The following is a 26,467-nucleotide window of genomic DNA, read 5'->3' as shown; positions in this document are numbered from 1 at the left end:
CTATGATTTTTTTTTTCATTGTTTCTTAGCACATTGCCTGAGTCACCGGTGGGTGCTTCTCTCAGCATTCAGGCTCCTTTTTGAAATGAAATCCCTTGAAAATCCAGGTTGTGTTTTGATTGCAAAAAGATGGTTGGCCCTATTTTTTTTTCTTCAGTAGACAAATCAGCTCAGACAAGCAGATGGCGAGATCATGGAACTTTCAATGACTTTGCGTCTCACTCTGGTGTTTTGATCTCCTCCTGCAGTGGCATTTATCTTCCCAGTGCATTCTAAAATCTACCATGTCACTCTGGGCCTTGGAATCTGCCTGAACCTTTGCATGGCGCAGCGTGATTCTCAGTGACAGATCGTGTTCTCACTTTCGATGCCACCGTACACAATAGTCAGCGTTCACACCAGCCTGGTGTTGGTATCACCTGACCCCATAGACTGTTGATTGACATTAGCCCTCAAGGCTAATCATGCATTCAACACTGTCATGTTCTATTTCCATTCAAACAAAGGACATAAAGAGATGAGGCACTTTAGAGAACTAACACCTCCCCCGCCTTCCCTCGCTCCCAGTGCTGCCTCATCCCATTATCGGCTTTTTTCAAAGACCAGATAAATGCCATTGATTGGGCTGAGGTACGGCACCAGGCCGTTTTGAATAAAGTGATTGCTGGAGGTGCCGCGTGCTAATGGTGGGCGGAGTGCGCTTCCTGCTTTCACTTCCTCTCAGAGCGAAGGCAAACATGAGGACATTCTGTGCTGGTAGTTGATGGATGCTCACATGCCTGCGCTGAGCCCAAGTATGTGACTCTCCCCTCTTATCTCTATTGCCTAACATTAAAAAGCAATGAGTTCAATTAAAAGAAGATGACTCTTTTTTTGGGTCCGAAGAGCAGCAGCAGGGGGACATTTTGTAAGCATAATCATCTGCTCGGATGGTCTTCTCATATCCCGCAGATGAAGAGGACTAATGTTAGCAGATGTGGTGCAGGGCTCCCAGAAATGACTTTCCTGATGGTGTCATATGTAATGATAGTTCTGACCCAAAGATAATTTCCCTCTATAGGCCTCCCAAACCTCATCTCTTTGACCTCATAGAAAACTATTTACTGGACCAGTGGTTAAAGAGAAAGTGTATGATTAAATCACTTTGCAAAAAATGTGTAATTTTTATCACAGAAAAGAGTCACTAAAATGATGTATTGCTCATCATTAGTGAGGGTAGCTTTAAGAAAACATAACTTTAGTATATAATGGAGGAGGCGCCCCAAATAATTAAGAGCAGAACTGAGGTGAACGGTTCAAATATCAAGAGTGGCTTACAGAATGTGGGCAGAGTAAATTATTGAATAATGTTCTCTCTTCCCTAAAATGCTCAACTCCCATCTGCTCCAGTCAAGCTGCTTAGTGGCAAACTGCAAAGGACTGTTTGTAATGTGCAACCTGCGGGTCTGAGCTGCGGTTTGGAGGTGTGCATGTTTGCTCTATGATACTTTTGTATTGGAGCGCTACAACAAATCACTCGGAAACCATGATGCATTTCCCTACCAGAAAGTCATTCTCCCCAATGTGCTGCATATTTTTCTGAATGCTTTGGTGGCACGCTGAGAGGTGAGCAGGAGACTGGGGAGTTATCTCAGTGTTAGCAGGTTTAAAAAATAAAAAGAAAATAGTAATGGCATTTTTATGAGCTGTTCTTGCTGCTTTTTTATTGTATACTCTCCCAGCTTTGCAGTAAAAGCATGTCTGTTTAATGCCAGGTGCAATTGCTAAGGTTTATATGAAGTGGATGGATATCATTTTGAGCAGGGAACATAGCAATCCTCTTTCCAATCTTTGCTTTACTGTGTTTTTTCCACCTTTTCTTGAGCCTTGTGAGAACATTTTAATATATAATAATGCACCTATCTGAATTCCAGTCTTGACATCTAAACTTACCATTTATGGCACTGTAGAAGTTTAGTTTTATCTTTAACCCTAATGAAGACAAGATAGTACCCTTCTGAGAAGTCGCGTTATGCAGACTAAATCTTAATAAAATGTTGAGTTGGAAGGTATTTCTCTTGCTCGCTTGCGTCCTATAAGAATCCACGTGCAGAAAATATCCATGGAGCAATCTATATATTTGTGAGGCTAATCCAGAGGTAGCAGAGCAGTAAAGCAAATCTGCTGTGAGCTTGTAGCAGTGAACAGAGTAGCTCTGTTTCTATTTCCAGAGAATGCGCAGTGTACTTCACTAGCATTTATTTACCTTCAGACTTAAAGGTGAAATACAGATCACTTAAACTAATTGCTGTCAACAACTTTTAACGTGAGAGGGAATCTAAGGTAAAGTAAAGAAAGTTATTTAGCCTCACTGGCCACAGTACCACAAAGAAAAACAATTAAATATGTTTTTAGTTCTGCATAAATATGCAATATAATGGGAAAGCAATTAACTCTTAGCTAAAGGAAACCTTGTGAAACAAACAGTTTAAAGTGACTGCTTGAACAAAGCCCATATATACACGACAGTCGATAGCAAAACAGAGGCGTATTCATATACATTGTATAATTTTGCAGCATCTCTGCGAGAATTTCCCTTCATGCCTGCAAGATCTCAATAGATCCTTTTAATTTCTGACTTGGTGTTTCATGTTTATGATTTAGATGGGTTTTTTTTTTAGGACTGAATAAATTACTCTAAAAGATGATGAATATAATTTAATAGTGACCAAATTAGAAAATTAAAGGTAAATATGAGATTAGGAAGCTTCCCAGTGAAGCCAAACCTACCTCAGAGTTCATACATTTACATAAACAAAACTGTTATCATGTGCAAAACACTAAATTGGTAATGTGTGGTACATGCCAAATGCAATTTAAATGTTATAAATGGATCATCAGTAGCATTAACACCCAAAAAAAAAACAAAAACAAAAAAACTAAACTGAAACACTGACAGAAAAAAGAAGTAAAGATAGTGCTTTGGACTAACAGAGAATGAGCATGTCTGGCAGCATGTCAAGTTTTATTTAGCAGATAATCCATTTAGTTCAGACATTTTTTAATTACTTGTTATCCAGATGGATAGGGTTTTTGAAGCCACTATAGATGAAAAAAAAAGATGTTTCATAATCTCCTTCTCATTCTCCTTCACACCTTTCTGTCTCTGCTTCATATTCAGCCACTTAGGGACTGACCAATTAGCATCCAAAATCTTTATTGGAGCTCGTTAAGCCTTTGTGGAGGGTGATCTGCACGCAGTATGGACTGTTTCTTTCTTTTCCTGGATATGTTTAGCTGCTGTAAGTAATTTGTACGCAAGTCACAATTTTCATGACTTTGACGTGTGTCTGAATGCCTGACAATTTATTCTTAACCAACGTTCTCCCTTGTTATTAAAGCTGTTTGTGACTCACAAGAAATACTGCTTATGCTTTCTTCGTTTACATGCTTCTAATGGAGAGCAATCGATAGAACAACCGCATGCATCACTGCAGTCTTCTGTCAGTTCTGCTGGTTATTAAAAAATCATGCTACATTCAACATCTCTGGTCAAGCTCTTATCAGACAGCCTGCAGTTTCTAGTCAGACAGTTCAAATAGTTGTTTTCAAGCCAGTCTCCTACTGGCAGGTCACCTTCATGTGTGGTCAAAGCTGGGATTGGCAGTTTCAGCTTCACATCAAGCTTTAATTTAGGTGCTGTTATTTTAGTTGTGTATCTCTGGTGCTGTTTTTTTGAGAAAGAAGACAGTCTACCTGAACATTAAAGTCACACAGAGTACACAGTATCCCGCTTCTTAAGCCCAGCCCAAATAAGGACTGAAACGCTCTGAAATATTAGGCTTGATTTTTGAACAAGATGCCAAAAGGAAAAGTTTCTGCTATTGTTTCTTAGTTTTTTTCCCCCCTAGAGGACAGGAATTACCAAATGTAGCATTAAATATACTTGATATAGGCAGCTAGTCCCATCTCAATCTTGTTATTTTAGTTATTCTTCTCCCACTATGGTAAAAGTATTCCTCACATAGGCTCCAGGCAGTGATATGAAAATTTATCAATTTGTAATGTGGCATGGTGTTGAATTCAATGCAGCACCCAGCTAACCCCCTTTCTAAGATTAATGACTTCAGACAGGTCCAGAGCGACGAGGGAAACAATCCTGATTGTGTCAGAAAGGATATTACATTGACATATCCCGCGTCTGACAGCTAATGCGTTCTGCTTTAGAAGTGACTCACGCACAACTATGAATTTCATCACATGGTTCTTCACATACAAATGGGCTTCTCAGAAGCATGCATGGGATGTACAATATTCCTTTACCACCAAATGCTCATTAATGAAAAGTGTGTTTATTTTTTTAGTTTATTATTACAGATTCTCACTTAAGAGGTGCCTTGAGGTACTTGAACTGTAGAGTGGTTAGATCAAAAGATTTCTTTTGAAATGTCTTGCCATCTGATTTTACAAGTTCAATGACACTTTAATTATATTCTGAATATAGTATACTTAAGCAAGAAAGACAGCACATAGATTACAGTTTTAATAAATTGAAACCCCGGCATTAAAGTGGAGAAATAAGGAGATAATTACTACTGGTTTGTACTTTGTCAATGAGCCAAAGTTTGGCTCAGCTAATGATTAATGTGTGATTATAATGGTGGTTGAAACCTATATGCTGCTTAGCTTTCTTGAACTTTGTGACAACACATTAACATAGAATAATATACCCAGTGAAGTTCCAGTCTTGACAACCTGAAATTAGTATTTGTGCCACCGTAGAACTTTGTGTTATATTTAAACTTAAGTGCTAGTTTGCAGAATAAAAGTTATATTTTTCTTGCTGCATGGCATCGTATAAGAATCCAAGTGCAGAAAATATCCGTGAAGCAATCTATATATTTGTGAGGCTAATCCAGAGGTAGCAGTGCAGCAAAGCAAATCCACTGTGAGCTTCTATCGGTCAACATAGTAGTTCTGCTTCTATTTTAGGAGAATGTTTGATGTACTTCACTTGCAAGGTCTTCTTTTCTTCAAAAACACTGAGCAAACAGTGAGTCTGCTTTAAAGAGATGGTAGGGAAATGCATCTTGACTTTGTGGTTGACCACACTGTGCCCCGTTGCCCACACAATTTGTTCTAGTCTGTGACTTTGTTCTGTCCCGCACTGGTTAACATAAACTCCCAGAGCCCTCCCCTGAGCGTTTGAGGGAGAGTGAGAGCTACTGAGCGCTACCAACCGATTCCAGATGGCTTCCACAATGTAGGGCTCAGAGGATGAGCGCTGAAAAGAAGATTGATTTCCTTTGTGGAGTATGACAAGCCATGCACTAGAGCGCAGCTCTCCAGACACACAAAAGGAAGCTCAAAAAACATATTTCTCCCTCTTTTTTATTTTTTCATATCAATCTGCTTTGCAGTCAAACTACAGGCTGGAGTGTTCTAAGGGTTTGCCTCTGGTTACCCAAGAGAGTAGATGTGTGTATTCGTGAATTTTCTGCCATTTTTTATTTTTTATTTATTCATTTACTATTTTACACCTTCTCCATCAAAGCTGACAAAGTGTTTGTTCCACCTCTCTTCTTCTCTTTATTTGTATGTCATTTTAAACACTTTTTAAATTCAACTTGAATTGGAAGATACAGTCCAATATGTCTTTGATTGTAAATTTTAAAGCATTTGGAGTTTACGGCCTAAAATCAAAATAGTTGGAGTTCTGTTTATTGATTATGGAAACGGAAATGTGAGATTCCAGCAGGGCAATCCATCAGACCAACCATCCATACCGGGGATAGATTTGGAGGCCGAAAACATTCATCCACACAACTGCCTTCATTTGACTCCCTATTTCTTCACTTTTTACAGACCTTGCTGAGGGATGGCAGGAGAGAAAGCACCGTGAGCACGCTCTACCTATCGCCTTCCAACATCGAGACGGGTCAGCAGATCATCTGCAAGGCCTCTAACAAGGCAGTCCCCAACGGCAAGGAGACCAGTGTCACAATTGACATTCAGCGTAAGCATACCACTTCTTCCTCTCTGTTACTTTCAATGTCCACGCTTTTGTAAGTTGTGTTTTGAAGTACCTTTGTTGTTGCAAGATGGGGAAAAGACTATTTATGCCTGGCATTGAGGTATTTCCCACATGTGGCGGTATGACACTATCAGAAGGGCATGCATGACTAAACATCTAGGATTCATCTTAGGCTCTGATAGATATCCGTAATTGGTTTCCAGTTTGCTTTTATGCCATGTAGGTGGATGGATTGGTGATGCATCACTGTTTTTTGTTCGCTATGATGAAATATCAAAAGAGCTGTCCATCTACAATGAATGGAGCTGCCTTTTTTTGGTCCAGCTACCTGCCTGCTGTGGCTCTATGCAAACTGTCTCCACCTCTTTTATTTCCTTGCTCATGCCATCAATCTTTTTGATGAGAACATCCACAATTCCCCTCTAAAATAGGCAAAGTAAGCCCAGCGTGTAATACACATTCAGCCTCAATTGTCAGGGAATCTTTTTACGATCAAGAACCGTTCACAGTGAGAGAAGTGCTTTGAACAAAGGGATTTTGCATCACTCACAACCCTTTCAACACTATTAAGTATGACTAATAAAGCAGAAAATGCTATTTAGAGAGCCATTATGACTGACGGCTCCATTCTTTTCATTATGTACACCACAAGAGGCAAGCATGGCAAGAGCGGGCACGACACGATCAGGCCAACTCAGGCGCGGGAGTAAAAATGATTAACAGTTGTTAGTGTTTGCAACCCTTGCAGTTGGTCCTCTTCATTTTTTATTTATTTTTTGTCATGCAGTCAGAGAGGGAAGTCTGCCCACATGTAAACTGATTTGTCACCATGTATAATGATGTGTCTGCGATAAATGCTCGCCATCAGAGCATCATCCTCGCTTCTGAATGTACGATTTAACCCTGAAAAATGAGTGGAGCAGATTCGTAATTAGCATTCCAAAATGTGCTCTTTACACAATTAAAGCTCCTGAAAACATTTTTCACAGTGTGAGATCAAACTGAGCGACAGCAGAGACTAATTGTCAAGATTCAAATTGTCTCCCACAAGGCTTAGGCTCTCGCTCTCCCTCGCACTCCCTCCCCCTTCTCCTTCTCAGATTTGACAGGTAGTGTTCAGCACAGTTCAGCAGAGCCTCTGGAGTTTGTGCTGAGATCCACTTCTAAATTAAGTTGCCCCTGAAATGAAACATGCTGCAATTGAACTTTGATTCATTTGTGTTGGGAATCAATTGGCTTAATTTCAATGCAGCCTAATTTGATTACAAGTTTCTTGGCTCAATAACACCGTCTGAGACGCAAATCCAAAAATATAAGCAATGGTGCAGACACACACTGCACTGTGTGTATTTTGCTGTTCTGCAGACACATGCTGTAAAGCCCCAGTCTGCTGAGACATGTATCTATGTATGTATTTTGGTGTCAAGATGCCAAAAGACTTCAACTGTGTTTGGTAAACCGTACTTTATGTACAAAGGTATGCGGAGCTGAGCAGCCTGTAATTATTCGCATGTCTATTTTTGCTAATTTGATGCAATGATAAAGATTAACTATGATTATATTGTAAGACTTAAGTATTATGACGTTGGATATGTGGAAACCACTTAAATGTGAATCCACCATGCATTGCACTGTTGTCATGCAGATGAGGCAGCACGCAAAGGTTGCGTTCTAATTCAGGATTTGGATCATTCCATGAAGATTAGTCCTTAAAGGACCTGAAGGCCAGGCTGTACCAAATCAGATGATCTAGATAATTCAATTACTTACAAGGTAATTACCAGGACATTGTCCTCAAATGGCTAACAAAGTTCCACTACCAGTAACTGAGAACAGAAATGACGCTCCTTACTGTGGCCTACTGAGTTTTTTTTTTTTTTATCAGTAACTTATAACCACCTGAACCACAGGTCTATGCTATGATTGTATGATAAATCCAAAATTCCTCTGTGAGCCATCAGTGACCACTTGAGTGAACTACTCAGAAACTCTCACAAGGCTGAATGGAATGTAATAATACGAAGCACTGCCAAGAATTTAGCAGTTATGCTCTCTTATGGACCTGGGTTTGTCTGCCTGTTGCCATGTGTTTTGTTCAGAAATGCATACTTTGCAGAGGATCCAGATGCCTGAATCAGGACACAGTCAGCTATAGTGAGCAAGGAATACTGTAGACACAGCAAAGACTCAGTGGCTGGCTCAAATGAGTGTTACACCTGCATAGGGCATCACACCACACAGAGGAGACACAGGAGAGAAACAACTGGGCACATGCTTATGTTTATTATGCATAATTTGTTTTAAACCATCCACCAATCATGTTGCACTAATAAATCTATACTGCAGTGAAAATGTGATATAATGATCGTTTTGTAGATATAAACTGATAATTTCTGTATTTCCATATGATTACTTAAAAAATCTAACACAAACAACTGTCAGACTCTGAGAACACAATTAGGACTCACTGATCAAAAAGAGATGTTTTCTTTTAGTGGTTACTGAATAATTGATAATAATACTACAATAATGAAGGAAGATGAATCCATTGTTAGGCAAAGGAAAAAAGGCCAGACAACAGAGTACATTATTACATCTTTGGAGCAAAAGAAAAGAGACCAAATCTCTTTCCTCACTCCAATATACTGCTTTCTTAGTGAGCCTTTCTCAGAGAAGCTGAAAGCTATCACCCTACCTATCAAAGCAATGGTTCCTTTAGGAGCTTCCTGCCGGCTTGTGCAGTAAATTTAACACCTGACAGCTGCATCTCTGCAATTGTGCTTAGGTGTTCTCTTTATATTACCACAAGAACTAGTCACATGTAAACATCAAATAATAGATGTTCATAATTGTTGGCACTGTTGAATGCTCCAAAAATGAAAAAAATATGCAGCTACGGATCTGCAAGCACTGATGTAAAATATGTTCAGCATAAGCTGGTTTTCATAAAGTTGGATATCATCAAGTGCTGTCAAATTTCACTGTGGTTTCTCTCAGGCTGAAATAGTTTTTTTTTTAACTTTTGTAATCCTGAGCCTAATGCTATTCATGCTCATGCATTCATCATTTAAAATGTAGATGTTCTCATATAATAGGCCAAATTTCAAGCTTTGAACTGTGATCAATAATGCAGTAATCCATGCCAATAAGAAAGCCCTTCTGTCAAAGCAACCGGAAAGATGCAGTGTTGCATAGTAATGACATATTTTGTTGCTGTGCACATACTGTGATTGTGAAGAGCAAAATGCTGGCTTCTTTTGTGCTACACTCTACATTCTTTTCTCAAAATAAGCACAGCGGTGATCATGAAAATTCAACACTGAACTACACTTCAATCAGGCTTAAAAGATGCACTTGCAATTTTTGAGAGAAAAAGATTAAAATTGGTAATTAAAATATGATGAAAATAATCACAAGTGGTCGACAATTTAACCGTTGCAATATGCTCCATTTCATGTTCCTTTTTCTCATTGTGCTCTTGCGTGCTTTATAAGTGGTGCTGCAATGTGCCTTAGTCCCATAACAAAGATGGAGGGATTAATGGCAGTCTCTGGTGAACAGCTGCTATTAGTCTAAGTGGGACCCTGGTGAGGGCCAGATACAGTAAGTCACCGAGGCCAGACTGCACTCCATTTCTGTCCTCCTAAACATCTGATTGTGTTACACTGTAGGCCTGAAAGTCACTTTGATCTTTGGGTGAAATTTTCATCCTATTTTCGGTCATAGATATAAAGTCAAAGATGGAGAGTGTGGCCTCATTTGTACTATAAGTTAAAATTTCTCTTCGGGAAAACTGACTGAAGGATTTTGAAGCATAGCATCTTGTGAAAGAATTTGTGTTGACTGTGTAGGCAGTCATGTGAGCTCGATCTTTGAGCTTCACTTTATGTCTTTCTAATTACAAGTAGGAAATTAGGAGTTGACAGCTATCAAACACAGGGTTAATGCCTTGCAGACATTTCTCCAACACTCTGTGTGATAGCTCTGTATTGAACGCGCAAAGATCAAATTGATATTGATGCTTTCATCTCGCGCTCAGTAACAGCAAATAAGCAAATTTCTCCAAATTGTAGTATATTTCCTGAAAATGGATAATGTCCCTGAAGCATTTACACCCCCAGAATAAACGCTGGTATTGCCTATTGTGAGGAAATCCTGCAAATAATTAATTAATTAATTAAAAGTCTCATTTATTTTCCTGACTAGAGTTATCTAATTGACTATTAGAGTTATCTAATTGAATTTTAATAAGATAATATTAATGGCAACAGAAGTAATTAAAATCTTCTCGTTCTGTCTGCCCATCTCAACATGTTGTATTCAGCTCACCTCTATGCTTAGTTGTCCTTTCTTCACTCAGCTTCATCCTTGCAGCTACCCAAATGAGAGTAATCTAAACACAACCTGGCACGTTGCTCTACAGCTTAAACCAGACTAAAACCCACTGCATTTAACAACAGTATTTTCTTTTATCGTTACTTTAATGCTCATGATTTACATCCACCTCAGCATTTTCATTCCCACCAAAGTTCATACAGAGTTATCTGACCTAGGTTTAGACAAATTAGCATCTAAATACAGTATGCACTGGTGATGTTGCCAAAATGAGAGGGATTTAGAGCCAACAGAGGTGATTCAGAACCCCGGATAGACTGCTGACTTCAGTTGTCCATACCAGTCCATTAGCTGACTGTAATTATTTGATAGCAGAGGGGTGGCTACCCCCTGATGCTGTCTTCTTGCGCAGCATGACTTAACTTGCCTTACGCCCTTTGGACTTAAATCAGTAAACTCCCCACCACCCCTGCATGCCACTGCGGTGAAATATGGTTCTGATGCCACAGTTTCATGTCCTACTAATTCACACGCATTGCACAATTTAAAATATTCCTCACATATTTTCTAGTCCAGTTGCATATCTGCAGAGCATTGCCCCACATAGAAACACGCTTTGAAACACGAAGTGGGAAATTAATGCACTAGGGACGAGCGAAGCCAAGGTTCCCCGTGTGTTTGCATTGCAAACAAGCTGAGCCATGTGGGGGGAAAATGAATGCCATTTGTTGAGACTAATTAATAAAGAACATGCAGATGTGCAATTGGGGAGGATTTGTTTTTAGTAGCTTGCTCAGCTACATGCTCTCGTTGCTTAATCAAGCAGATAATGGCGAATTCATGTGAAACAGAATCTGAAAGTGAGAGGAAAAGAGTATAAGTTTAAAGGGGCAAGAAAAGCCTCTGGATTCTCTGTACATTACATTAAGTTCTAATAATGCAGCCATACAGAATTATCCCCTGATCTTACATGTTAACCAGTGCAAAGACATGTTCCCTGAATATCACATCCCCATCAACCTGAAAATTTGCCTAACGCTCTAAGTTAACTTTGATTAATATGCCTTCATTGAACCAGCAACAGAACTCCGATGCTCAGGAACAGATGTGCTACAAGGAATGCAGCGTCCTTATTTAAGCTGCTGTATGAACAGCAGAGCATTTACCTTCATTAAACTGAGTAAATCCTGAATGAATTTACTCGCATGAGTAGCTTACGCCCAACATGTTAGACCTCAGGTTGTCCGTCAGTCTGTTCTCCCTTGAAGTAATTCCACTCATCCAGCCATATGACAGCGTGCCCATATTGCTAAGGCTATAAGCCATAAGCGGATGGCCCACAAACAGCTTCCCCATCCTTCAGAGGCATCCGACACTCCTGGAGTCTGCGGCTGGTCCTACTGGAGAACAGCTGTCTACAGTGACCCAGAGAGATTGGAAATTGAGCTTTAAGAAAGGGAAAAAACAATTTATGCTGGCACTATCTCCAGGAAACAGAGAAGTTGGAAGATTGTTCCAAAAACACCATCTGGTCTCCACTTTGAACTAACCGATCAAAAGCTGTCGGCCAACTATAACACCACCCTCCCCAATTCATCCCGTTGTTTTCACTGAAGCTTCGATCAGTCCTACTATTCCCCTTTTCCTCAATCCATCCGTTCCTCCCCCCTGTCTCCCTCGCTGCTGCTCGCTTGACGAATGTGAGGAATTAACAGTCTTGCATATTGATGTGCTGTCGCATGATGCCTCAAATGCACTCGCTCAGCAACTCATGCATTCATACATCAAAGTCACAAATGGACTTCTTTATTAGGTAGATGTCCGTCATATCTAAAGGGTCAAATGTTAAAGGAGTTCCAGCCACTGATTCACACCCAGGGTCACTGCTGACCGACTTGTGACAGCTGTTGCTCCCATGGCTATCTCCAATGGATGTAAAGTCATCATGACTTTACCTCTTGCTGTGGGGGACTGGAGGCTTTTCTAAGGGGGCTGGGGTGGGGTCAGTTCAGTCATTTGAAAAGAACATTAATTTGTGGCGGGATTGACAGTAATGAGCGTTTGCGTCCTTAGAAATCCCTCGGTGGCAAGAAAAAGGTTGTCATGATTAAAAAGTACAGCATAGGAACACTTTGAGCGAAACAGTGAGTTGTGAATTAGCTTCTGTATTACTGTGTCTTTTAGCACAGACACCACCTTCAGATCTCCCTCACTTTCTTTTTTATGTCTGCTTCTTTCCTTACTGTTGCAAATTCTGGCTGAATTTTATTACCACCTCCGCCACTGCCACATCTGTCATTTTCTCCCCGAGGTTCCCTCTACCCACATTTTTGTCCACGCAATTAACCACTCGCAATGCTAAAAACACCTACTGGGCAGCTAACGCTGTTGCTCAAGGGCATGGATAAGTTTCCCGTTTTATTATGACACACACCCATGTGCCCTTTTATATGCACACAAATGCGACATGTACCCACACACACATACACACACACAGACATGCTCAAATGGCTTCTCAGTACCTGGGGATACTTAGCTAGTTGATGGTGGCCTTCAGTCTTCCACTGTGTTGTTGTTTTCTTTACTGGCCTGGGGAGAACTGGCACAGGTGGAGCTCATGGATTTGAAGGTGGTAGGGTGGTTGGTGGGGGTGCGGGGCAACTGTCCTGGGGGGAAATAAGTCTGCTGATGGGGAATATGGTGTGTGAGTAGGGAGGAATCCGGCACCTGGACCACCCCCTCTCTGGGGTTTTGTGGCAGCTGAGCCAGCCTAGAGCATCTGCACAGCCACAGGGTAAAAAGCAGTTTTTCCTACACTTCATGCCCACACACACACACACACACATGCTCACTCTCCATAACTATACACAGAGTTGTTTGGCTTCATTACAGTGGTGTTTGTGTGCTTCTTTAATTCTGTGTGGATTTCTGTGCCCACCACACTTCTCTTCATCCACATCCAAACACAGCTCCTGGTTAGTACATTAGTATTACTGAACACAAGGCAGATATACCTTTGAAACAGATGGCTGCGCCGGCATCAAACTCAGAACCAGCTCTATCCTCTTGTGACTAGTTCGCTGCCTATGATGCCTCACCAGTATGCTACTGGTACCAAAAAAAGAAAAGAAAAAATGTGCTTCCACAGTGACACAGTGTGTTAGACAACATTTGTTGTTCTTCTACAGCTAAGCTAAGTATGAATTGTTCAAATTCCTTTTATCCACCTGATGCTTCATCAACAGCAGAAATGCACTTAAATGGTCAGCTGCTGTCAGTTTCGTGATTTCCCACTGGTACATTTGAGGCTCAAAACAAAATACGCCTAGCATCTTTTTAAAAGCCTTGACTAACAGTTTTACCTACTTGAAATTCACTCTCTGAGTCTGTGAGGTAAACGGTTGTTTGTTTCACATGGGACAGGATTGATGTGGAAATGCACACATATCTTCAAAAGGAATCCCACCTTTCTCAATTTAGGTAAATTAAGCTGTTTATTAAATTTGCATAATCTCAATATTTGTAATTGTTAGAGCTGCTTTAATTGGACTGTATCACTGAGGATGTTCATTGTTTTAATTGCAGTGGATTGCACTATGGACTATTCACTGTTTGCAAATTGCCATTTACTGAAACTCATTATCAAGTCAAGTTTTCCTTTGATTTGCTCCTTATAACACTGCTAATGAATATATGAGAATAAAAATAGCATGTTATCCCCACACCTGTGAATTACACTACCGTGTTGTTCAACAGCAGGGTCTAGGCCCCTGGTGGGCGGCAGGAATATCAAAATAGGGCATTGAATTATTCAGGAATAATTGCCTATTATTTGGGAGAAAATGTTGCCACAAACTGTGATAAGTTGTCACAACTGTTCTAAACACCGCCACAGCGTATTATAAGATAATCAGAATAAAGAAAGACAGTGACCCAGTGGTTTTAAGTAGAGCGTATTTACCCACAGTACAGCATGTGTGGTGCAGCGACATAAAAACCTGCCAAATCAGTTTTGGGTCACAAAACAAAACACATTTGGTGAATGTAGGTCCCTGAATAAAAATGAAAATTTATTTTGCATGTGTGGCTTTTTTTTTTCTTTTGAGGTGGCAATTTCCACTCTCTGTCGATTTTATCTCATCTGCAAATTTTGTACGATATACTAGCATATAATGTTTTTTTCTTTTCTTTCTGTGCCTTATTTAGCCATAGACAATGTCAACAACAAAGTGTTTGTCTCAGGCTTACAGTTCAGTACAGCATGTTTGAGGAGGATGCCAGTTCTGTAATTGTCTGTCTTTGTGTCTCTGTGTTTTTTGTAGATCTCCCACTTGTCAATCTCTCCGTGGAGCCTCAGCCTGTTCTGGAGGGACACCCTGTGAAATTCCACTGCTCTGCAAAGGCCAACCCTCCTGTCACACTCTACAGGTGAGATAATAAAAAGAAATATTTCTAGAGTATACACACACGCCATGAATGCACAAACTATAAAAGATTATATAGTATGCAAGAGAAGGAAAAACAGACACGATTAACTTCAAATGAGGTCTTTCCTGATTGATGTTGCTGGAGGATAATACATTTTCACAATGAGTCAAATTTGACACTTCATTATTGATAGCATTAATCATTGTCAGACACCTTTTTATGATGCCATGACACCATTATACTTGCCCACACTTTGAAATGAAGAGACAAAAAAGAATGAGGAACTGTCACGCTGGAAAATGTAATGAAAATACACTCCTAAAAAATTCATTTGGGAAGCCTTGTCATGTTCCACTGGGCTGCAGCAAAGCAACAAGCTTTGTTGCATAGCTGTTTGCTTTGCTGTCTGATCATCTCCCTTGAACTTTAAATGTCCATCAGTGTGTCGCAGAAAAGCTGGGAATATAATGTGTATGGCATGAAAGGAAGATATCAAGATTGCACATTGTTTTTTTTTTCTTTTGCAATTGTGTTGAATGACAGCCTCAGAAGATCTGCTAGTGTTTGTGGCACAGTGATAACTGAATTCAAGCTCAAGCAGTTTATTGCTGTTGTTTTTAAATGACTCATTTTTTTTTTTTTTTTTAAATGGGATTTTACACGTAAAGGAATGTTGTGTTGTAAGGAAATGCTGTCCTCACTCTCATAATACATAGTCATAAAAATGAGTGAGGAGTTAATAAATTATTTTTAAAGAAAAGTGGCAACAGGAAAACTCCAGAGCATGACTTTGTAAGGAACTTTATTCAGATAAAAAAATTGAAATTGCACTTATCCCAAAATGCAAGTGCTCTTTGAAAGAAGCTGGACCCAGCTTATCACACATCATTCCCACTGTGAAGTGACAGTGGAACTCTGCTGCGTCTGAGTGGTTGAGGACAGAGACACACTTGTATGTTTGGAACCATTATTGCCTTTTTTTTAAAGGCACAAAGACTACAGATTGGAAAATTGATATGCTTGGGAAGTCATCACAACAGGAATGCAAAATTTCTTTACTGGCAGCACAGGCACAAACTTGGCTTCTACTGAAAACCGCTCGAATGATTTAAAGATGACTCTTGATAACATAAGTGAACCCCATCTGCTCTTTTTTTCATGTACAATACGTTCGATAACAGTTTGGAAGACAGGTTTTCAGTTTTGTTGTTCTGTGAAGGAAAAAAAACAACTTTAACTTCATTTTAACTTTGGGCTCCAACACTAAAAAAAACAAACAATAAAGACAGTTTCAAAGGAATCAAGGATTTGTACATTTTAGGAAGTACTGTACACTGCTGCACCTTTTACACAAGCTTAGATGGCTGTACACTGTGGATGTATCTGTGTTTTGGTATATACATATGAAGCATCTCATGTTTCATATACTCCCCGTTTCCACTGTAATCTAAAATATAAGTTTATGGTGACACAGCTTCTCGACTCCACTGGAAATACAGTTGTAAATGGCTCATAACCGCTGCATATCACATCAAGTTCAATCACAGGCAGAAAAATAAAAATACAATAACATAAGCAAGCATGCACAGTAAGTCCTCAAGAGTTTCCCCCTTGTGTTTGTTTGTTAAACCTCAGTGGCACATTCTCAGTTGTACTTGTTAGAATCATTTTTGTTTCTTACATATGAAACTGTGCCGAAACAATAAAATGGACATTAATTATTCTCCTCAAGTCTTGCATGACCCTCCAGAAGTGTAATACTGAAACGATTTGTCAAGAGATGGTTTTCTGTGTGGGAGGTTTTTAAAACCCAGCAAAAAAAAAATAAAATAAATGGAGTGAAATCGATAGCAAAGGGAATTGGCTGCCTCTGAATCTTGTAATGGTACTGGAAATGAAATGGATGTACAACACACTCACAGGTGGCAAAACAGAGATGTTGCCTTTTTGATGGATCCTGCCCTTTTGAAAAAGGAAAGGAGGAGGGAGGGCAGTGATATTGTGGAAAACAAGGTTTGTATTTGATTGTGTAGGTGCACAGCAGAGACAGAATGTCTATTTCACCTGCAAAGGGATTTCACCTCCATTGTTATGAGAGCAGATCAATGTTAGAATCAGACTTCTCCCCAGGGTCTGAAGAGCTAAAATTCAATGGCAGTTGAGATGACTTTTTCTTTTAGTTTGACAAACTATAAAATGAAAAATGGTTGAAGGTTGAAGCTAAAACAGACTAAAGCCACAATTTTCCTACTCTCTAATTCGCTTTTTTCCTGTCTTCCTTTCTCTGTCGCTGTCTTTCTGCTTTCAGGCTCCCTGTTATTGACACAACCCACTGCAGGATTAAAATAAAATAGTCAGACTAATAACTTTTGATACTTCAAGGTTGCACTCCTTGCCAGTTCTACAGTTTCATAGTCCCCCATTTAGATTTATCTGCAATTTATACCAGCAGTTCAGGACTCCCATGCACCAGTGGCGTTCAGGGCATGGCAGACAGGGGATTTTTAGGCCTCATAATGCTTGCCTGAGAGGCTTCGGCTGGGGAGAGGCCCCCACAAATTCCCCCTCTAGAGAGCAATATCACAGAGGAGAGCAGGAAGCTGGTCAAGCAGTGTGGGGCCATTATTCAGTGCTAATACACTCTGTCTACCCCAGATCAGATACAGCACAAGGACGGGGTAGTTCTTAGACGGATGGCCTCTTTTCCACTCCCGAGAGAGCCATCCATTCCCAATGTGCACTGCGCCACTTTGCCATCCTCCGATTCAATGGACACTTGAGACACAGACCCAAGATAGTAGGGGCACTAGTCAAAAGGAAGGTGCCTTCTGCTGCCTACAGCCCCTTGTGATTACCACACGGGTTCAATAAATCTGACTTAAAACCTGGAAATGGAAATAAGATATATTTCTACAGATACCTGATCTTTTGCCAGATCTCAGCTCAAGGGGAGAGTAAAGGGGGAATAAGAGGACTTGGTGTAGAGGTGAGAGGGGTTGGGAGCGAAGATGAAAGTGATGTTGAAAAGTGTGAATGAAGTAAGAGTAATAGGCATGTGTTTCAGTCGGCACTCGGGGAATCAACACACTCTGGGAGGGAAAGACGAGTGGGATGGAACATCTTCATTACTGTTTATAATGGTAGGGGAGGATAAATGGCAAACATCACAATCACTCAACCACCATCTGATGAAGACACAGAGGGTTTTCTCAGATCCAAACAAGAACCCACCAGAGAGAAGAGGAAGAATAACAAACAGAGCAAATCAGATCCCTCATCTGCACATATAACCGTGCGCAGAGTGACAACAAAACCTCCTTTCCTTTGCTTGGTTCTGCAAATAACATCCCAGCTCTTTCTGTGCTTATATTCTCAGAATTGCCATTGCTACTGCTAGATTGTTTGTTTGTCTTTGACTGACACTACAATCACCATACCTCCAAACCTTGCAGCAGTTAATTGATACATTTTCTTCCATGCCACTGTCTGTTTTTGGACATGTCTACAATTCCCCAGTCACAATCTTTGTTTCTAAATTAGCTGTGGCCATACACGACTGTGAACGCTGAGAAGTGTGGAAAAAAAACATTACTTTAACCCCTTTAACACTCGCCCCCATTTTCTACTAAAAAAGACTAAAAGCTTGAAAGCACTGTGTTTGTTGAACTCTCGCAGTGAAAATAGTTTGCGGCGCATCGGGACACAACAAGTATGTGCCTCTTTAGACGACAGAAAAGGTAAGAAGCTGCCGTTTTGCTGTGTATGCACTCTTGTTACAAAGTAAGGAACTATTGCTGCTGCTGCTGCTGTTGTTGTAACTGCGGTATTGTTATCTTAAAGTTGTTTACACCGCTTGAATCATGAGGCTTTGTGCTTTGAAACGATGCATAATCTGGGACAATGCGATTAAAAATACAGTAGGATTTTCACTCCACCCAAATTCAAGAGTGTTAAGGGGTTCGAAAAGTGTTACTTTAAAAAACTCATAATAATGAAATGACTAAAGGCCGATGTGCAAAGCCAGAAATGAGTTCAGCAATTTGCAGCATAATTGCAAACATGTAGAATATTGTGCACTGTTTCTGTACGCATATAAACCAAAGTGAGACTGAGAAGTTGGAAATCATCCTTAGAATTGTGACTAAACATTTAAAAGCTGTGAAAAAAAACCTACAAAACTTGGCATGACCCTGAAAACTTAAGTAAAATGCTGGCAAAATCCAAAACACTTGAGCAAACTGTCCTTGGAAAAGTTGGTTGTTCTTCCCAACTTTTTCAGCTAACATTTTTTGAGGGACACACCACAGATGTCTTTGTTTTTAATAGATACGTGCATGTAAGTAGATATCAGTAGAAGTTGCATCACGAAATGGTTCAGTAATTTATGTCTATGTCAAAATGACTGCTTGCTATTACTAGAGATGCATATTTATGTTATATTCCACTGAGAGTAGTCATCACTTTCAATATGCACGGAAGGCAGAATAGAAACGCACTGTGCTGTGCTTAACCATGCTGATAATAACTGTAGGGCCTGATTTACTGTGAGTCTTGATGCTGATGGCACAGATACCTGCCTAATTTAATTGTTACTGTTTTATTGCCTTAATCACATTCAGCAAACACAAAACTCTCCCCCTCTCCCACATCACTTCCATTCCCTGCTTCCATTAACGGCAGACCTTTTATCTACGCAGCAGTGTTAGCTTACACACCCGTGAACACGCATAAACACGCCAGATGTGCATGCACACACAGAGCCGTGCACAGACTGTGCACACTCAAGTGCACAAGATTCACACCGTTTGTCTGAATCGAATCCCCGAATAGGATACAGCAGCGTAAAGTGAGTCAGCTATTGAGTAAGCTTGCGCTGGCCCTTCTAACCTCCCAAAGGGGATGCAGGTGTTTGTGTTACCCCGGGCCAGCTATGTTTAGACATGAGTCTTGGACAAGGCCCAACACACCAACAGAGCTCCCATGCTCCCTGTGGATGACGGCATTCTGTCTCCGCTGCCTCTAACACTGTCAAGGGCTCCCAAACCTGGCAGCAGCAACCCCCGCTTGGGAGCAGCCGGCTGCCCAAACATCTGTGCTTACCCCGTTATGACTCCTACAGTATGAGCAGGTAAAGTGTAGGTGGAAACAGTTAGGTACTCTTATATCTGAAGATGTTACAGGCATTACATCACTGTTTTCATCTTCACAGCAATCTTGTGGTGAGTTGGGTCTGTTTAGCAACTTTCAAACCAATTTTGTATAAGCCTCATTTTGGAAAGCATCTCTTCAAATTTCTACTTTTTCTAAGGACTTTTCATTTTTTGTGCTATAACTGAAAACCCCCGAAACAATTAGTGATTCGACTTTCATGGAACTTTCTTTGGCAACTTTTGTTTCCAAGAAGAAGAAGGAACTTTGTAACTCATCACTCATCTGCTTCCCACCTTCCCCATCATTATGATCTTCTCTGTTGTCCTCATCAACATCATCGTCCCTTATCATCCTAATCTTCATCATTATTGTCTGCATCATGATTACCACAACTGTCACAAAGTGCAATTAATGACTTATTCATCAACAACATCTTTGTCATTGTAGTCATACAGACAGAAGCCGAAACATTGATAATGATATTCATATTCAGGGATGGAGTGCTATGAACGTCAACAGTCATCATCATTAACAGCATGGCTTTCACAGTCTTTTTGTTTTTCAATATTCAGCATCTACAGGGATTGTGCTAATATTTTGAGAATATTCTCCTACTCAGTTAATTAGAGTTTGCAGATATGCAGCATGTATACAAACTATCCAGCATTCAGCACTTCTACCACTCGATCAGACGTTAGGGCAGATGGGCCAAAACCACCCGTCTGGCCTAAATTCAACATTTTTGGAAACACAGGTGTTGCCGAGCTCTCAGCTGTATCCTTGTCACACAAGAACACAGCTCTGTAAAGATCTACTGCTTAAAATAAAGGAGCATGAAAAAAATCCCATGAAGCCCAATTAGAATTCTGCTTCACTTCGCTTACTGATTGAATGAGGTAATCTGTTCTCATTTAAATGATAGCATTTCAGTCAAGCATGGGGCCAGCTTAGTCAAGGAAAACAAATGAGTTCCCTATCCCATGAAAAACTCTTCTCAGCACTGGCAGGAATATAAAACGGAGACAGGCACGAGCTCCATTGTCATTGTTTTCATTTGCCGCATCAGCATGCAGCCACGTATCTATTGTGGAGGATAACAGTGTGCATGATGCATTGTATGCCCCACGGCGCTGTCTAAATTTTCCAAAGAGACCCAACACATCCACAGGTACCTTTGCTTCATTTTTATAAATGGGCCTTGTCTGCTGCAGCCACAGAGAGCCATCCACACCATGCAGAGTGAGACGCCTCGGCCCGTGACATCATAAAAGCCTCACCTAAACATGTGGGGAGTGTCTGCGTCGCTGTCACACAAGCTATCATTCACGAGTACAAACAGATGTTTTTTATGTGATCCCATGTCAATTTATTAACGTCAGCTGTTGTGTTTAATACAGTATGTGTCAAGCAATGTCTTCAAAGGTGCAGGAGCTACCCATTTGTCACTCTGTGATTTGTTTTTCTTTGCTGGCACTCTGTGCTGCACTCTCTGTCTGACGTAATGAGGAACGTGCTGTCTGCTCTGAGTTGCCAGGGAGCTTGTCACAGCATGGAGGGCTGCCACAAAAATATGCTGAAGCCAGCACAGAAAACCTGCCCCAGAATGATGATTTATTCACACAAAAGAACGCTTTTGCCAGGAGGTGTGAAAACGTGTCTTAATGTCTATTCCTTCATTTTTCTCCATCTCTTCTTTCGCTATATTCTAATCCTCACACCAGGTGGGCCAAAGGAGGAAGTATAATCAAGGAGGTTTCTGGAGACACGTATGAGGTTATTGTGGACCACTCCTTCTTTATAGAGCCTGTTTCCTGTGAAGTTACAAACCCTCTTGGCAGCACCAACATCAGCCGCAACGTTGACGTCTACTGTGAGTGGCTCCTTAAGTAATCTCTCATGCCTCTGTAATGCCAGCAATGCAATAATGCAAGGTTATGGGTGTTTGCCGTCTTTTATATTTTGATACTGAGCTCCAAGAGCTGGAGCTGTAACAGCTGATGCTTAGTTATGGATGCATCATGGACGCTTAACGATGTTTCTTTCAATAGTTGGCCCTCGCATGGCTGCAGAGCCTCAGTCCTTGCAGGTTGACCTTGGATCCGACGCTGTCTTCAACTGTGCCTGGACAGGAAATCCCTCTCTTACCATCGTGTGGATGAAAAGGGGCTCTGGAGTGGTGAGTATACTGGTCTGCACTGACCAAGTATATTTTATACAATATGTAATTCCACACTGTGACTTACAGTAGATGTAAAGCTGTTGAAAACTGTCATTTCAGAACTTTCATGGCCTGTACAAAGTATTTTAGGAAGTTACTTTATGCCAAAGCTAAAAGTCGCAAAGTCTATTAAACCTGAAAATTTTAATGCCCTGGCCTCTTGGTGACCTGCTCTCATATGAGATCCATTGATTTGATCCACAAACTCAGACTCATTCCACCTTTCCTTTTGTCAACATCAAAGGCCAAAGTCTTACTCTGCTGAGCTCAGACCTTAAATTGCATTTTAATAATTGAGAAGAGGTGCCCTTTAAGGTATTAAATGGTCCATGTGCTGTCTCAGTTTTTCCCTTAGCGCTGACTTGTTGTCATCGCCAATGCAAAGGTGCCTCCGCAGTCATTGCATTTGGTGATCTTTGACTTCTTTGCCACAGGTTCTTAGCAACGAAAATCTCCTGACGCTGAAATCCGTGAGACAGGAGGACGCTGGGAAATATGTTTGTCGTGCCGTTGTCCCGCGTGTCGGAGCAGGGGAGAAGGAGGTTTCTCTTACTGTCAACGGTAAGCAGCACTACTGATGTCTTTCACACATAAACAAGTCCTGATGCACACCTAGAAAGCTGTCAAATGTGTACACATCCAATGCGAATCTTGAGGTCCGGGGTCAACGGCGGCAAGAAGAAAGCAATTTGTCACAGGAGCCAGTATTCTGCTTCCTCTGTAGTTTACATTAGCTGTCTGCTGTAAAACTTCCAACAGAATATGCTACTGCATTACTCTTGTAGTCTTTTTCGTTTAACATATCAGTTTCTCAGAGACACAGCTAATTGTACCTGGCAAGCAGAGTAACAAAACACAAGCAACCACATATAGCAGGAAGGTGGCACTAAAGTAAACCCATGCAAACAGAGGTTATGTGATAAAACACAACTGTTCCATCAAGTGTCATTATTGAGAAGCCTTTAAATATATAAAGACATGCATGCATATTTTTAAGATGTGGCTACACATTTCATAAACAGGTGAAATGTACTTAAATGCTAATTATATTCTGCATGAGTCACAGGGAAGCTGCCTTTTCTGAGGCACTGACTGACTAATGAATACCAGCCTTGGTGGGAGACCTGGCAACTCTCAAACAAATGACTTCATTATCAGTGCTTGATATTCATGGAGCATGCTTCAGTGTGGCAGAGGTTCTTAGTTGTGGGATTTACATGGTTCTTATTTTCCGTGTGTCCATCTGAAAGAAGCCTGTGCCAAATTAAGAGGGAAAAAACGAAAAAACAAAGCAAGAGAGCATTATGATGCCGGCAAGATGGTGCTGAGTTAATGCTCACAGTGTAACATTGCACATTTTGAAAGCTAACAAAAGAGTTTGCCTGTAAGCAACACTGGTGCTGATTTGGGGATGAAGATACATCGAGTAGCAAACAGTGTGTTTAAAGATTTTCTTTTCAAAATCCAGACGCGAGCTTTGCATATCAGAGAGAATGGGATACCAGTATTCCCTCCAGCACAAGATCAGAACCATGACTTTCTATGAACTGCAGTGAGCTCCCTCGTTCTCAGCCAGGAATTCAGTCGAAATCAAGGCAGAAGAGGCGAATTCATGACTAATTCTTTTCTATATAATTCCCATTCTTTTGATTGCAACCTATACTGGCATCCTATCTACAGCCTTAATATGTAAATAGAATCCACTATATCCAATGCACCATTTTATGTTGATGCATCTCTTTTCTGCTCACATAACTAAGGAGATTGTGTCATTTTTTTTAAAATGTTGCCATGAGAGAAAGATGATGGATTGTTTTAATAAAGATTACAACACAACGCAGAGTGCTGGGAAACATGCTACAAAGCTGAATGTTTATTCAGTCTCTGTAGCCTTCATTTGAGCGTGTTTACAATGTCTTGTAGTCTTTTTATTTGTTGATATTCCGCCTTTCCTTTTTATTCTTTTGACTCTTATACCTCCTTGCCCGAATTGTTATTTGACATTCAAGGCCTCCTTCCCTTTTACCCTTCTGAATAATTGAAATTCATCTCTTTTTTTCAACCTCAAACCACATGAGGAATCCTGAGTCATTTCTAGCCCGGGCTTTGAGGCGAATCAGATTGTCAAACTTGTGAAAGTGCAAACACTGTGGTTGAAGTGGCAGTGTGTGGGGACCTCTCTCCCGAGGTTCATTGATTGTCCTGTGCCACTGTCTCAACTGCCGATCACCGTGAGCTCTCCTTACCTCTCATCAGCCAGTTAAGCCCAGCGTCACTGACGGTCAGCAGAACTCAATTGATTCCGACAGTGAAGCGCTAACATAACAAATGAGCGAGTTTTTGTTTTTCGGCTGGGGAGGGGGGAGGACGGCCACGATACAGAAACAACTCAGCCAACGCTGTGCACATTCACAGCATTCATGTTGCGACAGTGTCTGCGGTGCATCTGAATGTTTCTTTGCTGTTTGTTTTCCCTGCAGTTATCCCCTGATTCCTTAATGCCGTCATTTAAATTACATGTGTTTATAATTTGTCATTCCCTCTTTCTCTCTCCCTCTGTCATTTTGTGTCACCGGCTCCCACTGTGGCACACCACATAGACATGAGGATTTTGCTTTCCCTGGGGAAGAACGTAATTTAATTATAATCAAACAGCTAGCAGGGGAGGCAGTTTGTGTTTAAGTCACTAATGGATACATATTGCTTACTCTAGTCAAACATTTCCAGAACGGGAAGCTCCTCAGCTTTTCATACGTGGTTGTCGAGTGGCTACACATACGAAGGACTTCCATGCGTGTCATTATTTATATAGCATACAATATGGATGTGAGGTTTTTTTCTCCACCATCCTGCATAAGAAATTATCTGACATGCTTGAAAGGATTTTAGCTTTTAACTTCAGCACCACACATTCATGCTACACATATTAATTAATATATCCACATGTTTGAGCAGACCTCCATTTGTGTTTGTGAGTCTGTGTGTGTCTTTGGGCAAAGTAATATGTATAATGACACACATGCAGTACTTGGGCAGCCTAGGGAGAGAAAACCCATTACCACAGTAAGGGAGAGGGAGGGCCAGAGAAACCCCCAATATCCCACAGAGAACTGGGTTGTTATAGATCTTTTTTTTTCTCTGTCGTTTCTTTTTCTAGACAGTCTTTATGTGCCTAGTTAATTAGCATTCCAGCCTTCTTTAAACCGGCAGTGACTCTGTATAAGAAAGAAAAGTGCAAATTAATGAAGGAGAAAACTGCATTTAAGATGCAGCACATTTAAGCATAGTAAGATATGATCTGCAAAACTTTCCAGAAGACTTTGAACTCACTTTCTCCATTATGTGTACCTCTCACATGCACTGTCTCCACTCAGCTCAGCCATTATTTTTCAAATGTGAAAAATATCTTCAATTTATTCCCTTCACCGCATTTAAAGAAATACTACAGATATGTGGTGAGGTTTTATTTGAAAGTTTAGGCTTGCTTACACAGGCTCATATGATTGTTGCAGTGCTACAGCTTTGAGGTCAACAGCTCCAAGGTGTCCTTTACGTATCCAGCGAGGACAGAATGGTTGAGACATCTGGAAATCCAATGAAGTGCCAAGGACGGCTAGAAATAAAAAAAGCCTGCACACTCATAATCAAGTGGCTTTCATGCCAGCTTGCATCTTCCTTGAGTTAAATAGGAATTCACATTGCAGACTAAACTTCAACACAAGCTAATAGCGAAGGTTGAACTTGCTATCTGAAAATAGTAAGACTAAACACTGTATTGCTGACTTTAGGTTTTCATGTAACAAGCAAGTCCGACGCCAGAAGTGTGCTTGTATCTTATTGTGTAGATTGGCATTGTCTGGCATTGTGAACATCTTGCACTTGCATCTGAGCAAATGACTGAATACAAGTTCCAGGATTTAATGTGCTGGGTGAAGGACAGATAGACCTGGAAAAAAATCTGACTTTTTTACTACGGTAGACTGGAAATACTATTGCTACTCACAGTTAAATGGCGGTAATTAGATCAACTCTCCTGCACATTGCTGGGGTCAGCAGGTCATTATTGTTATTATAGCTTCATACTGACTGATCAGAATGTGATGATGCTGTGTGTTTCTGCAGTCAATTTGTCTGAATGTGGGTGTTCAAATGTGTGTAAGTCACAGTGGAGATTTAGTTGGTCAGTTTCACTAATATGCACAGTGCACTTTTCGAACGGCATGGCCTTACATACTGTGTAACGTCATAATTGCTCCAAATATTATTGACAGTAATGTTAAATATCACATACGTGAAATAAAAGTTATATTTTCATGCACATT

At 40.6% G+C, this 26,467-nt stretch overlaps 1 protein-coding gene across 10 annotated transcripts in view; it reads left to right on the top strand.

The window, feature by feature from the left end:
* The window catches only part of kirrel3b (kirre like nephrin family adhesion molecule 3b), a 157,430-nt gene that overhangs the window by 111,131 nt on the left and 19,832 nt on the right, over positions 1-26,467 (top strand). For all 10 annotated transcript variants that reach the window (XM_035948618.2, XM_035948616.2, XM_023271161.3 and 7 more), the window contains exons 5-9: positions 5,845-5,995; positions 14,671-14,776; positions 21,649-21,797; positions 21,976-22,103; positions 22,580-22,706. In XM_035948618.2, coding sequence (XP_035804511.1) covers positions 5,845-5,995; positions 14,671-14,776; positions 21,649-21,797; positions 21,976-22,103; positions 22,580-22,706 — 661 coding nt within the window. The remainder of the gene's footprint in view (positions 1-5,844; positions 5,996-14,670; positions 14,777-21,648; positions 21,798-21,975; positions 22,104-22,579; positions 22,707-26,467) is intronic.

This window comes from Amphiprion ocellaris, chromosome 7, assembly GCF_022539595.1.
Source record: "Amphiprion ocellaris isolate individual 3 ecotype Okinawa chromosome 7, ASM2253959v1, whole genome shotgun sequence".
NCBI lineage: Eukaryota > Metazoa > Chordata > Actinopteri > Pomacentridae > Amphiprion > Amphiprion ocellaris.
Note: the sequence above shows the minus strand (reverse complement) of the source record. Positions and strands in the feature narration are given on the sequence as shown.